General features: G+C 41.3%; 1 protein-coding gene across 2 annotated transcripts in view; it reads right to left on the reverse strand.

Moving 5' to 3' along the window:
- Positions 1 to 12,075: 12,075 nt before the first annotated feature.
- kek3 (kekkon 3) overlaps positions 12,076 to 14,187 on the reverse strand; it is a 40,786-nt gene continuing 38,674 nt past the window's right edge. For both annotated transcript variants that reach the window (XM_017243986.3, XM_017243984.3), the window contains exon 4: positions 12,076 to 14,163. In XM_017243986.3, coding sequence (XP_017099475.1) covers positions 12,999 to 14,163 — 1,165 coding nt within the window. In that variant the 3' untranslated portion in view covers positions 12,076 to 12,998. The remainder of the gene's footprint in view (positions 14,164 to 14,187) is intronic.

The following is a 14,187-nucleotide window of genomic DNA, read 5'->3' on the forward strand; positions in this document are numbered from 1 at the left end:
CCCACAGGAATGTGGCCAAGATCCGCCTCCGGGATCGTCGAAAATGGTCGCCCGATCAGGAAATGGGCTGGTGACAGATAGTTGCTTTCTGTATCCGACGTGTAGCACAAGGGTCGTGAGTTGACAACCGCATTGATCTGCGCCAGCTCATGTGTTAGTGTGCTGCTGCCAATGACTCGTCGAAGATGCAGTTTGACACATCGAACTGCTGATTCCCACTTTTCTTCCCAATGTGGAGCACGAGGTGGGATGAAGGTCCATTGGATACCTTCGTCTGCTAGTGAGTTCGCTACCTGATCCTTGTGTTGTGTTGAGCTCAGTAGCTGCTGTATTTCACCCAGGGATCGCCTGGCTCCGATGAAAGCACGACAAACAGTTGTGTGTGATTTTTCGTATCATTCCGTGCGCCGAAAATCCAATATCGTTGCCGGACAATGACGAAGAGAGATGAGACTCCAGGATGCAGGTTGACTCGGTGCTCATGTTCTATTATCAGAAAGGTGATCTGATGAGCCTTTGGAAGCAAAATGGGATGTTTTGCCTCTGCCGACAACTGTGAGTGTTGGATTCGTCCTCCTACTCTGAGCAGATTGTCCTTGTCGATGAACGGTGAGAGATTTACCAATTTTTATTGGTTTCCTTGAGGCTTGCTAGCGAGTAGTAGCTGGAAGTCCTGTTAAAAACCAGCTTGAGCGTGTTGCAGCCATCGAATTCTTGCCAACTTGATCTCGTCAAAGGTGAGAGAAGTTGATGTTTGTTTTGAAGGCAAAACATAACCGAGCGTGTTTATAAGCTTCAGCCAAGATGAGTTGTGATTTAGAAGCTTATCCAAAGGAGCAAGGCAGTTAGCTTTGATCTCGCTTTGTATGCGTTTGTCTGAAAGTGAAGAACAGTTGTGAGGATTATTCAACTTTACCAAAAATTAATCCTGGTCCCTCAGCATGAAAGACCCTTCCACCACAATTGGAAGTCAATGAGCTCGGATACTCCCAAGCCCCGGGATGCACAATCCGCTGAGTTCGATTTTGAGTCCACATGCCGCCATGCATGCTTAGGTATGGTTTCCAAGATCTCGGCGGTGCGGTTTCCAACAAACGTCTTTAGTTGGGCTGGTGAGTACGCTAGCAATGATAGGACTATTGTGGAGTCGCTCCACGCATAGATTGTCAAATCCTTGTGTTTTAATCCAGCCTTGATGTATTGCAAAAGTTGGCTCAGAAAAAGTGCACCGCACAGTTCTAGGCGTGGCAGAGATTGTTGTTTTAAAGGTGCCACCCTTGTTTTTGCTGCAAGTATGGCTACCGAAATGGTTCCATCGTCCTTAACCATTCGGCTGTACACTACGGCTGCATATGCTTTCATAGATGCGTCTGAAAATCCATGCAATTCGATCTTGTCGGTGTCGCTCTTGACCAAGCGTGGTACCTGGAATTGTGGTAGGTTTTCTAAATCTGCTCGCCATTTGAGCTACTTGTCGGCTAATTTGTTCGGTAGTTCGTCGTCCCAATTCAAATGTAACAGCCAGAGTTTTTGAAATAGTATTTTGAATTGAACTACGGTTGGTGCTAATAGACCGAGAGGGTCGAACATGCGTGACACATCCGACAACACTTGCCTCTTGGTGCAGCCGGGACTCTTTGCTAGATTCACGTTGTAAGACAATGTGTCCTTCTTAGGGTGCCAATGCAGCCGCAGAACCTTTACCGATGAATGTGAGGAATCTGTGTTATTCTCCGATACAATGTATTTGGTATTCGATACCCATTTCCTGAGCTCTAGCTTAGCACAGGACATCAGATGGACGAGTTCGTCCCGATTGCGTCGCAGCTCATCCTCACTATTGGATCCAGTGAGAACGTCATCCGCATAGAAGTCTTCCATCAAGATTTTTGCTGCAGTTGGATCTGGCGGATCCTCTCGCCATACAATTCTCTGAAAGTTTCTATGTTTTTCGCTCACCCAGATTTGACGGAACATTTTTACTATGTCCGCTGAAAATACGTATTTGTGCATACGGAACCGCAGGCACACAGCAAACAGGTCTCGCTGAATACTGGGTCCGATCGAGTGTGTATCGTTTAACGCCTTGCCTTTGGCGTCCCGGTATGAGCCGTCGAAGACTACTAGAAATTTCCGACCCAATACAGGATGATGAGGTAGATAGAAACTCCTTTCGTTGGGAATTTCGCTCGGTGAGATTTCTCCCATGTGTCCTAGACTTCGATATTCCCCCATGAAGTTTACGTAATCCTTACATAGCTGATGATTTTGTGCTAAACGGCGTTCAACCGATTTGAACCGCTGCAAAGCTCCTTGAAGGGTCTCTGCGAATTCAGGATCTGATGATGTAAAAGGAAGCTCCACGATGTATATGCCATTATCGTCTCGACTGTGTGTGATGAGAAAGTGTTTCTGAGACCTCTCAGGTTGAACTTCTGCGTTGCGATGAATGCTTTCCAGCTCCCAGAATCGTCTGAGAGTGGCGTTAATGTCGATTGTTGTTGTGAGGGCCATAGTGTTGCTGTGTGATGTGATGTGACAGTGATGTGATCACCCACTCAAAAATTGATGAAATAGCGAATAGCTTTTTTTTTATGTCAAATATATTTCTCCCAGTAATAGCACTCCAAACATGCTCGCTGCCCAAAAGAATATCGACTGGGCCACTTGTGCTGAATTGTGAATCTGCTAGTTGTAGATCGTTAAAGACTTGTAGCGCAGACGCGTCGATGCTCTGCCTTTCGAGGTGATCTTTCCAAGCACGTGAGCCTGGACTACCAGTTGATCCTCTGATATACGGGATTGGATGCGTAGGGTGCTGCATCCCCTTGTTGTGTCTGCTTTAATTGATGAAATTTCCGTGACCAATATGCGAGATGGCGTACGAGCCAAACCAAGTGCGTGTATACAGCGTTCAGATATATATGAAAGTTCTGAGCCTGTGTCCAAAAGGAGTCAGCATGCTACCAAATCCCCGTTAGCGTTTTGAACATTGACCATAGCCTTGGCAGGGTGCTTCTGTTCCATCCATTTGATTGTGTAGAACTTGCAGTGCCTTGTGCTATGTGACTAATAGTCACCGGTGAGATGTGCGCGTTGGGATCATCCTTATCCTCGCCAGTTTGAGCAATTGTACCAATTGCGTACCTTGCAGATGCAATAGTGTATGGTGCTGAGCTTTACATTGTCTGCAGTTGAACGTTGATATACATCTTCTGACCCCATGACCAGGTTACAGACAATTGTAGAATAGAGATTTCTCCTTGGCAAACGAGATTCTCTGTCCTGCAGACATACCCAAAAGTTGTGGACGTCCATACAGATGATGTTCTGTGAAATAGCATTTGCTGCACTTGTTTCCATCAAGCGCAACCAGCGAATGTAGGACCTTCTTTGTTTTGTCACCAATAGAGGCTGTCGTTTTCCCTCCAGTTGTTTCACGTTTGCTTAGCTCCAGCTCCTCCCAACGCGCATCCAAGAATTTGAAGAATTCCTCTAGTGTGAGTGAGTCTTACTCCACACTGCGTTCGATCCACCTGCGTCGAGTATCTGCATCCAGTTTTTCCAACGCCAGGTAGATGATCTAGCAGTGTCGTCCTGTTTCCTCAATGGCATCCAAACCCCGCACGATTTCGTTTGCGCCGTCTAACACCTTCCTCAAGGTTGCTGCATCAGACCTTGTTGTTGTTGGCAGCTTTATAAACTGCTCCATGAATAAATTCACGATGTGCCGTGGACAATTATATCTTTCATTAAGTCGCTCCCACGCTGTGTTGTAAGCTGCATCCGTAATAGTTAGATGTCGCACCAAGTTCGCAGCTTCGTCGATTAGAAGAGATTTCAGATGATGAAATTTGTGCGTATTTGTCAAATTCGTCTTGTTGTGAATTGTGCTCTCGTAATTGTCTTTGAAAGCGTGCCACTCCGAGTAGTTGCAAGCAAACCGTTTTATTTGAATTTTAGGTAATTCGCTTTGAGCTGATGCCTCAACGATTTGTGCGGTACCTGAATTCGCCGCACAGACGTCGCCTTTTGTAGGTCTTGGCAATTGTGCAGTGGCTCGATCTGCCGCCAATTGCTCGAACAATTGTTGTTGTTGTTGTAGCAAACTGATTACTGCGCCATTGTTGATTTGCAGCCCGTTGCTGCGTTCTCGCTACTCACAATGGATGGGCTAGGCCTTGTACCTCCCGTCGCCGAAAGTAATGAATGCGCCCGTAGATACTTTCCCTCGTCGAAAGCGTTGTCAGGCTCCGGATCGACATAGCCATCTACTTCGTCTAGAACAGCCATTTCATCGCCAAATCGAATGAATTCTTTCCATGTTGTGTTAAAATGCTCCAGCCGCGAAGACACCTCCGCCGGTGTGGCGTCTGATTGGTGCGCGTCCTCAGCCCAAGCCAAGCTCCGTGTGATATTGGCCTTGAGTCTGGCGCGTCCCTTCACCAATGCTTTTAATTGATCCATTGAAGAACAATTACCGTGTGAACCAATGCACAGAAAACAACAAAAACATCGGGCTCGAAGGACCAAACAATGATCCTAAATGAAAGTGATAGATAGTGGACTTTTGATAGTGGACTGTATATTTTATTGTTCTGGCTTGTTTCGCTGTCTGATTGGTACTTAAAGAAAATTGGCAATGTTGCCATAGGTGCTGCTTATTTCTAGTTTGTACACATTGTTTGGATCTTAAGTCTAAAGTATAAAGATGACAATATGAGACAAACCCAATACCTAATCGATAGTTTCCAAACACAGATAGAGTCATAGGATTTGTCATGGAGACTGCTACAATGCTCGAAAAAAAAAATGGCATTGAAATGATTTGTGATTGATTTTGATTTTGATTTTGACCTAGAAAAAACCAAAATCCAATCGGTTTCAATTCATTTTTGCTTATTTGTTTTTTGTTTACAAACAGCAGCTGTTCAGTATTACCCTTTTTCTTAATTTTTTTGGTCACACTAGCTCGGTAGCCAAATAAAGAGCGATTTCGCTAGCACACGTGTGACAGCGGATTTTCGTCGTCAGAGTACTAGGCTTTAAGCTCGAAAATTTGCATAAAAATTTAAAAAAGTCAAAATTTTGCCACGCCCACTCCCGCCACCCAAACAGAAATCTGGTTGTAGCGCCAGTTTGTTAATGTTTTTGGAAAATGTTTGTGGTGAAGAGATGCCGGGGTATAGATTATACCCGTTCAACAGGTATAATATAGGTAGTCGGGAAACTCCACTGTAGCCATCCTTTCTTGTTAAATGAATTTCAAGCAATTCTGTTTCGCCTCTGGCTTTTTTTGTGAGGTATCTCAATAAAAATTTGCTATACATACATACATACATAGGCTTCTGTTTATTTTGTTTTGTTCTTTAATTTATTTATTCAATCGATATCCTTCAGACTGACACTTTTCAGCGCGAATGACTAAAATTAAAGCGGTGTTCTTAATTAAAGTGCCTGATGGAAAATAAAGCCTCCGAAAAGGTCCAAACAACCACAAAAAAGGAAAACAAAACCGGGAAATGCAACAGAGTCGGGCTGTTCCCAAAACCGAAAAGCCGAATGAGGCCGACAAAGCCGCTCTCCCGCTTGCGAGTCAGAATTTGTACAAACGAAGCCAATGCAATAGGGCGAAAAAAAGTTAGATTAAAATGGATGGAAAAGATGCCCATTAGATTATCCTCTTACTGCCAAACAACAAATTTTCAAGTGCACTGCAAGGCCATAATCCGTATCAAAACTATGGAAGCCAAAACTTACGATGCAACTGAAATTTCCTCGTAACCCGTAAACCGAAGCCCGTTAACTTGTAGCCTCCCACAAACCCAGTACAGGCCAAAACCGCTAAGCGCCCCTCCAAAGTTTTCATTAAAGTGGCTCTCGGCTTTGGGCCTTTGTAATTGCACGGCATTGAGGGATTGCCACGCCAAGAGCTTAGCCTTGTTCGGCTTTCAACAGGAGTGACAGTCACAGGACAGGTGTGCCCTAGATTGGCCAAAGGATTCTGTTCTATTCGAAGAAAGAGCATTTCCAAGGACATCGTGGAGGGATTGAATTAGCCATTTTCGGGGTTACAAGTGGGGGTTGAGTGGGAATTATTTATGCATTTATTGGATTAATTTATTTTTATACCCTTGCAGAGTGTATTATAGTTTTGGTCAAAAGTGTGCATCGCAGTGAAGGAGACATCTCCGACCCTATAAGGTATGTATATTCCTGATCAGTATATTCCCGTCTGTCTCATAGTATCTCAGTTTAAAAGCTATCATCTTGAAACTTCGCACACACCAATCTTTTTTTTTTGCATGTACATAGTATTTAAGTTGGAAAGGCCGGGATCGGCGGACTATATCTAATAGCTGTCATATAACTGAACGGTTAGAAATGTGTTTCGTGTTTTTAAGATAGAAGGTTAGATCTTTATACAGATACAGATATTTTTTGCCAATTGATCCAACCTACCAAATTGCATCAGAATCGATCGACCATATCCTATTACTGCCATTTTACTGAACGATCGGAAATAGTATATGGAGCCTCGAATTGAATGTCTGGACATCCATTGAATTGTTTTCTTAAGCTAAAAAGCGTGGAGTAAGCGTGGCAAAATTTTTACACAAACTTTCTCTCTCCCGATAACATACATACGAGTCCAAGTTCCAAATCTGATATTTTATCTCTTATAGTCTTTGAGATCCATCCGTTTAAAATTTTAACCGAAAACCTTTCAGTACTGTCGCTACAAAAATTTGCAATTTGTAAGGACCTGACAAAAATTTTAAACAAACTTAAGGGGGGACATCTGAGTAACAGGCCAAAAAAAAACGGTTTTTCTCGAATTTTTTTTGCCAAATCAAAACAGCTAATAGAAAATTTGTAAATGGGGTTTTTTTATATTATATTTAAACTACACAAAAAAATTTTTTTTTAATAAATCGAAAACAAAATGGCGGCCCTGCAGCCCTTATTCGTAGGCCCTATTTTTTTAAAGGGGGTCCATGGCCGAACACCTAACGTCCTTAATTTTTGATCTAGAACAAAAAATCAAGTTTGGTTAGTTTCTTTATCTCAACGGCTATCGACACACGTAGGATTTTTTCGATATATTGATTTTTTCCAAAATGGCAAGTGATTGAACAAATTTTTCCATTTTCACTAACAAAAAACGTCACAAAATTGTTAATAAAAAAAAAAGTAAGCAAAATAAAAAAAAAATCCTACGTGTGTCGATAGACATAGGTATTCTGAGTATACTGTCAAAATTTTAGATCGATAGGTTAAGAGTTGTTCGAGTTAGGTGTTCGGCCAACCCAAAAAAAGTGGTTTCGAGAAAAACGCGTTTAAAGTTTTAAGTACTGTGGGATATACCTGTGAAGCATCGCCGCAGAATGGAAAATTTCGACACTTAGACACTTTTGCCGGACTCTATCTTTTGATATGTCATTTTTAAGACCCTAAAAAATTTTTTAAGCGAAAAAAAAAATTTTCGATTTTTTCAAAATTCTACTCAGATGTCCCCCCTTAAATTGCGTGGGCATTTTAGAAGTCTCCATGCAAACCCCTATAGCTTCATCTCTTATAGTCTCTGAGATCCACGCGTTTATACGGACAGACGGACATGGCTAAATCGACTCTGCTGTTGATGCTGATCTGAGTATATATATTTAGTATATATATACTTTATGGGGTCGGGTAAGTATACATTCATTTACACGAATACACTACGCGAATACCTTGTACTCAACGGCGGGCTATGGTTAAAACTCAGGACTAATAAAAGACTTTGTTACCCATATTCCCATATCATATAATTTCCCATATCATTTTGTTTAACATGTTTTTAATTTTCTTCCCGTTTAAATTACGGACTCTTCTATGAGAATATAAGTTCACGTTAAGCATTTTTTTAATTACTAATTCTAATATTCCTTACCCTTAATGAAGTCATAAAATATTTAAAAATTAAAAACAAATTGTATGGGTTTAACTTTTGTTTTCAATGCAATCTTCCATTGCGCTTATTCCTTTCTTTTACACACTGCAGTGTACTGCAGTGTAACAGTGCACTGTTACTCCGGAGCGCTAGCAAAATTGCACTGACTTGTTTTGGAAAAGCGTTAAGTTATAACCACTTTCATAATTTCTTAATGAAATTGGGGTCGTTTTATTCAGTATTAATGAGACAATATTGATATTTGTCAAAAATAACACAATAAAAAACACGAAAAAATTTTGTAAATGTCCCGGAAAAAGTTTTTTTTTTAATAATCAGGATTTTAGGTGTATTAAAAATATTTCAAAAACGGTTTTGTGCGGTCGACGTCATACAAATTTCCTACTATGTCACTTTAAAAGTTAGTCAATTATTTGTTTTTGTAGCACCGTATAATAGGTAAATTAAAATAAATCGATAACAGTTATTATTCTCTCTATTAAGAGGATCAAACCTTCAAAATCTTCCGCCATCTTAGATCTGCTATTCTCAATTAAAAAAGTTTGATTACAATTCCAAATCAGAAACATGAAACCTCCTCTCATAGTAAGTTTCAAGCAAGCCCAATAGTTTTATTGAAAAATCTTTTATCATCATGAATCCACCTTTTGAATGTTGGTAATCTTACAATTTGCTAATTACCTACCTCAAAAACCACTCAATACAAAATTTCTTGCAAACTTATTACTTTAAAATTTTGATGACCGCCTGCAATTTGACCACCTTTTGGATCTGCAATTTTGGATTTCTGAAACTCGTAGTTAACGACCCCAAAAACAACCTAATGCCGAATTTCATAAAGATTTATTAGTTTCATAAAGATTTATTAGGTTGCAATTGTGAATTGTAAGAATATGACATAATATTCGTAATTAGCAACCCCAAAAACTCATCAATATCATATTTTATGAAAATCCATTATTTTAAAAATTTTGATCAGCCATGATCATGTTGGGTCAACCATTTTGAATTTTTCATTTTTGAGTTTAAATTCGTCATCAATAACCTCAATAACATTTGTATACCTGGTTTTATTTAAAAAAAATAATGCCTTCCTTATTTGGTCACTTTTTCAAGATTGTGGCCCACAGTGCAACGTGGGGAATCAATGATGCTACGAAAAGCTAAAAATATATTAAGTTTCCAAGAGGCAAGAAAGTTGTGAAGAAGCTAAAAACTGAGACTGAAATTGAAACAGGTAGCAGCTGCCTGGTGCTAAAGTGCCAACTTATGCCACGAAAATGCTTGAATATAATGGCCGTTGTGAGAGGCTTGAAGAATGGCATTGTGGGTGGTTGAGGGGTTGGCGGCAAGTGGTGGTTTGGGTTGGGATGGAATGGTCGGTAAGGTTGTATGGTATGCAATTGTGCAATGCCACCACAAAGGCCGCCAAGATGATGTGCAAAAGTGGAACGAGAGCTTCCTACGCTTCTGCGTTGGCATTAAGTGGCATGTGGAAGCGGCTACAAGGACACTGATAATGACGGAAAAATTCCCTTGGTACATACACATAACGCACATGGCTCTGTTGGCTCTGCTCATCGCATTATCAGCCCAAAGAATAAACTAGTTGGTACTTATCTCAAACGTCATTGCAAGGTATCGTGGTGACTGTGGAAATAATTTTAGGAAATTTAAATTAAGCACAACGTAAAAGCAAGAAGAAAATTTTAACTTTACTTACCCCTCTAGTCATATAAGTCCTTAGGATACATACCAAGCGGGTCACGTATACCTCCCTAATACCCTGCGCTTGCCATATATAAAAATTGCACCAGCAGCCGCAAGATAGTGGCAAAAGAGCACTTGCCGACCTTCCACCGGCTCGCCCCTAAAACCCCGCCTTTAAGACAGGTACCGTTGACAGGTAGGGAAGGTACGTTGCGGGTTGGTTGGATGGAAACGAAATCGACCTTGACTGACAGCTTGACATGAACTCGACGTTGCTGCTCTTTACTCAGCTTCACGCCGAGATCCAACATCAGGCTCATTATTTTCGCTTTAGCCGGACAGCAGGCGGTCAGGGTGGTGGTCGGATGGTTGGAATGTAAATGGCTGTGCTCTTTAAGCTGACAAACCGCAAAGAGCTGCGCGTGGGTGGTGGTGTGCTAGACCTCGGTCCAAAGTAAGTAACTTCAGCAAACCGACTCCCCTTTGGCCAGATGAAGCCCGCTTAAATGGCAAACCTTTTTCTGGTCCCATGCCTTTTGACACGTCTGCGTGCTTTAAGTTCATAAGCCAGCTGGGAGTTTTATCAGCCTTGGGCACAGCTTAATTACATTTTGTTTCCAAATAAATCAAAACGAACGTAATGAAATTAAGATAAGCTAAGATAAATACCAAATAAAATGTTGAGCCATACAAAATGGCAAGGAATTAAAGAAAATTAAACAATTGTTGTTGAACAACAAAAAATGGCCACATTAGTTCGACTCTTTATTGCTAATAGTTTTTTTCTAAATTATACTCCAAATATATTATAAAACTTTTTAAGAGGCTAAATAATATTTTAAAGTTAATATGAAATTGAATATGGTTTTAGCATAAAACCTTTCAATTATGCTCAAAATAGTTTATTTTTGTAAATATGGGTATTTAACAGGTAAATATGTGTATTTAATAAATATGAGTTTTATTTTGAAAATCACAAAATAATCAATGTTCACATTCCCTGGTATTTAACTATTATTAAAAACAAGAAAGGGAAGCTAACTTCTGGCGGAGCCAAAGGTGATATACCCTAAGCTAAGCAGCTAAGATCGGACATAAATCAAAAATATCGGACATAGTTGTCTGATCGTAATAAAGAGTTTAAAAAAAGTCACAAGCTTCTATCTTCAAAAATACCAAAGTTGGTATTTGGTAAAAATAGCTATAGGATTTTGTCGGCGGATCCCGTTTCGTCTTATATACTGCGTGCGGAGGGCATATAAACTCATATCAATTCATATCAACTCAAAAGGTTATCCGGACCAAGGATATGTGTATATACTTTACAAGAACCATGATGACTCCTTAACTGCGTTGCACATTTTTGACCAATATTATAATACCCTTTGCAAGGGTATTAAAGAAAATACATTCAGGGTACAGTTAAAACTATTTGAACCGGGTATAAAAATTGTAGTCTAAAAATCAAACAAATTGCATTCATTGTAGACCGCGTTACGGTCTTTCCTTATTTTCTTTTTAGACCGAATCTTAAAATACAATATTTAACACTAACGCTCTTTTAAGACGCGTATTAAATATTTATGATGTTATGCCTAGGGCCCAAATGAGCAATTGATGGTGACGCTATGGGAGTATCGGCCCAGATTCACTTCCCAGGGCCATTTCCATTTTATACAAAATATCCAAATTGCTCCGCCCTAAAAAGTAGGCAACGTTTTTCATTCAAATGCCAGAGGCCCAAAAGACAATGTCAAGCTCTCCTCCTGTGCGACATTGTGTGTGTGGTCGTGCGAAGGATATGGTTCGGGAGGGGTATAAAACGGCTATCATGTCGACGTTGTCGTTGTCGATGTCCCAGTACCGTGCCAAAGGTTCATAAATTCGTTTTAATCCTGCTTTATGGCAACATCACATCGAACATGAACTTTAACGCGCATGTGACTACGTCGACGGCTTCATTTGCATTTTACAACTTCATTTGGCAGACGGAATGCGAGGCGAAAATAAAAAAATGTTTCTGGGAACCGATTGCCTCAGTTTCTCCAAACCGAAAAGGGAATGGACTACCTGCCGTTTGCCTGCTATGGTGGTAGGAAATGATTATTTAATCTTTGCCATTGAGCAGGGGCGTGTCCAAAAAGGCCCCTGCGTATTGTGGTACGATGCACGATAATTATATGCCCTCCACCTCGACCCTTCATCGAGCGGATAGTCAAAACTCTAAAACATTATTGTATAAAAAAAGGCTTTGTTACATGTATTTTTATTCGCATAAATTATTCATATTCAATTACTCAATCATTAAATATTTTTTATTCTTTTAAAATTCCCAATTATCTTACCGCTTGATCCCATGAAAACTATATATATTTTTTTTTTAAATTTTCAACTAATTTATTTTTCTTGGTTGGTTGGGTGAAATTTTTGTCAAGTTTTAGCTCGGTGACACACTAAAATATGCGTTACTTTTTGTTTTTATTGTAAGTGAACAATTTCTTAATCGATTGAATCCAGTTTGATTCCAATATTTAATTGGTTTAAAACTTTTGATCTTAACTGTAAACAACTAAAAAAACACACGTCTAACAATCAACCGATACTTCAATCGATGAATCGATCCTCTGTAAATCGATGCTCGCAGTCTGTGCCAACTCAATTGTATGATTTTATAAGATCGTCTTATATTAGCTTCTTGGTTTATATATGAGATCACTTAAAGTACATAAACACTTGTAGTTAGACTAACACGAGAGTTTTAGGGGGTACTTGGGAGGGGTACAGTCTAAGAGGGTTTTACTCCAGAAAGTTTCCTTCGACTAAGGGGACTGCTGACTATACACACATAATGATCTTTCTATGGGTTCTCCTTAACAATTTCGTTACGTGTAATATATTTTTAATAGCGAGTATAAAGAGTGGAAAAGTTTTACTATAATACAATAGAGAGGCTGGGTATTTAACCAGTTAAGTGACCTCGAACTACCTGAGCCTAACTAACTATTCAGACAAATGCAATTTCATCAATCAGGCATGAGCTTACAAAGCGATTTATATATTTTTAATTCCAATTCAGTTTGAAAAATAGAATTTTTAATTTAGGACTAGTTTGAATTCAACGGGTAAGTATGACTTGCAATTTTTACAACATTTTAATCATCAGCATATACATAGATCGACTATAGCTGTCTTCAACTAAACCATAGAAACTAAAACGATTCAGTTTGCATAAAATGGGTACTTTTATTTCGCTAAGGGAAAGATCATGCCTTCTTCGGGTGTCCGAAGAACCCTGATATCATTTTCGCTTAATTCCCCGGCTGTACATTTTCGATTAGCTTTTAAATATATCCTGTCTTGGCTGCGGGGAGGCTGGTGAACCACCTGCCACGCCGGCACCCCCATTCGCACAACCGTCCGCGTTCAGGCGTTTGAGCATGGCGTTGCGGTGGAGCCAATAGGGCGGCGGGTCCGGTGGTTGACCTGGGAGCAAAGTCTTAGCTTTCAAGTTGCCCGCCGTTGGCGGCTTTGGACTATGCGAGGCCGCACTGTACATCACAGGGTCAGCCACCTGGGCCGCCGACTGTCCGACGGCCACTCGGAGAGGAGTCTCCTTTTTTCGGATCGTGTCACAGGTCTCTTTCATCTTGCATAGCTGGTCCTGCAGGTTGCGATACTCCTCTAGGAAACGCTCCAACTGCGCAGCGTGGTAATCGTAAGCGGCCACCGAGGAATTGGCTGCCCCGGCGGCTCTCGACGCCAGGGCGGTGAAATCTAGAAGAGGCGTGGCCGCGCTTGACAAGGATCTCTGATGCTGCACTGGACTGGAGGGAAGGCTCGGCTTTTGTCCCAGGTGTCCCGCCAATAAGCTGCTTGGGCCCTTGTGGGCGCCACTTTGGACCAGATTGAGAAAGCTGTTTGCCCTTTGACCGCCACCCGTGTAGGACGTTGTACTCGAGTAATTCGCATAGCTGGACTCTGCTGAATATCTACGACCTACGCCCATAGCTTCGTTAAGAAAAGTTCCGTCGCCCAGAGTGCTGCTGCCGTATTTGCTTGAATTTTCCGCCAAAAGTGGCGACTGACTGTCCGAAGAATTGCGGAAGTACTTGCCACTTGTCTTCAGTTTCCGGGGCAATGTGCAAAGACCCCCGTTTGAAATGGGCGTGGCTTGGCCATAAGCCTGCCCCTGACTTTGCTGCGCCTGCGCCACCGCATACTTGGCAATATCCAACAAGTCCGGGTAATTGCTATCAAAAAACTCGCTTTCATGGCCTTCGCTACAAAACACGGAGGTTGCCATTCCGTCGTCGGCTGCTCTGCTTCCGTAGTGCACGAAGGGCGTAGCCGAGGAGGTGGTCGTGGCCGTAGGCTTGCTGTGCGGTGATTTGATCTTCGTGGTAGCAATGGGCGTGGTTTTCCAGGACTGCCCGGTGTAACCCGCTAAGCGGGCTGCGGCGTCTACTTGACTGGAGATGGAACTCGAGGCCGAGTCGGTTCTAAGGGCGAAAAGATGTGCTATT

This window comes from Drosophila bipectinata, chromosome 2L (assembly GCF_030179905.1).
Source record: "Drosophila bipectinata strain 14024-0381.07 chromosome 2L, DbipHiC1v2, whole genome shotgun sequence".
Classification (NCBI taxonomy): Eukaryota; Metazoa; Arthropoda; class Insecta; order Diptera; family Drosophilidae; genus Drosophila; species Drosophila bipectinata.